The following is a 1,156-nucleotide window of genomic DNA, read 5'->3' on the forward strand; positions in this document are numbered from 1 at the left end:
ACCACTCGTCGCCCGCAGAACTGGCCGCAACATTCCAGGCGCCCCCTCCTCCCTTTCCTCCTCTCGCACTGCCTGCTGCCGCCGCAGTTTGCCCCGCGGCACCGACCCCCGGCCTCCCTCCCCCCGCAGGCAAATCTGCCGCCCGCCCGGTGGCAACCTCCGGGCTCTTTTCGCTCCCGGCGAACCCTCTTCCTCCCCAGCGGCTGCTCCACCGGGTCTTTGCAACTTGCAAGCGATCATGCCGTCAGGCGCGCTGGAGAATCGGGCAAGAGGCGGAGGCGCCGCCGCGGCTCCTTTTCGCCGCCCCGACCACACGCACAGCGCCCCCGCCGTCGCTGCCCGCGCTGCATTTCACCGTGAACGCGCGAGTGGCCTCTGCCGGGGCGGCAGCGCAGTTCGGCTGGGGTTCGTGCGCTTTGCGCAGGTGCAGCCCGCCCCACCGAAACTGCGCCCACCCACGGCGGCATCCATCTCTTCTCCCGGCCCCCTGCGCACTTCCTCCGACCCCCACCGGCGGCGAGGCGCCGACGTAACCTCTTGCCACCGTCCGGGCACGAGAACTGCGCGGGCGCCTGAGTCCTCGTCTTCGCCCCGCGCTCCGTCCCCGCAGAGGGAGGCGCGGCAGCGGGGCCGCCGGGGCCATCGAGCTGAGCCTTCGGCCCACAACGGCTGGGGCGAAGCAAGAAAAGAAAGAGAGATGAATAGTAAAGGATGAGAGCAAAGAGTACCGCGGAGAGAGAGTGAGAGAGCAGGGAGAGAAGGAAGAAAACAAGACGGCAGCGGCAGCCCAATGAGCGCACGCAGCGCCCTGCAGCCGCACGAGGAGGAATTTATTCCGCCCCCGCCCCGCGCAGATGTCTTTTGGTAGCGCCCGGAGGTTTAAAAAAAAATGAAAGCAAAAAATGAAACCAAAAACACAGTACTACCAATGCGAGGTCACGGGGCACGGCGCCTCCTTTTTTCTCGCAGCAGGACTTCCCGCCAGCTGTGCCTCGTGCCCGCAGGTAAATAAATACAAACACAAATATCTTTACAATAGTCCCTTCAAGCACTGACGCAGAAACACAGTCCGCTGCTCACTTCCCCAACGCCGCCCAAATCAACGGAATTGCGGCACCTCCGCGCCGCGTGTGTGTTGGCGTGTTCTCCCTGCACG

General features: G+C 64.7%; 1 protein-coding gene across 1 annotated transcript; it reads left to right on the top strand.

The window, feature by feature from the left end:
* Window positions 1–238: 238 nt before the first annotated feature.
* On the top strand, window positions 239–715 carry Tco025E_07337 (uncharacterized protein; the record flags this gene model as incomplete). The annotated part of the gene is made up of 1 exon (XM_029374203.1): window positions 239–715. One exon carries the CDS (start codon window positions 239–241, stop codon window positions 713–715), a length of 477 nt encoding a protein of 158 aa, XP_029225733.1.
* Between the last annotated feature and the right edge of the window lie 441 nt (window positions 716–1,156).

Source organism: Trypanosoma conorhini, assembly GCF_003719485.1.
Source record: "Trypanosoma conorhini strain 025E chromosome Unknown Tco_14.4_contig_00559, whole genome shotgun sequence".
NCBI lineage: Eukaryota > Euglenozoa > Kinetoplastea > Trypanosomatida > Trypanosomatidae > Trypanosoma > Trypanosoma conorhini.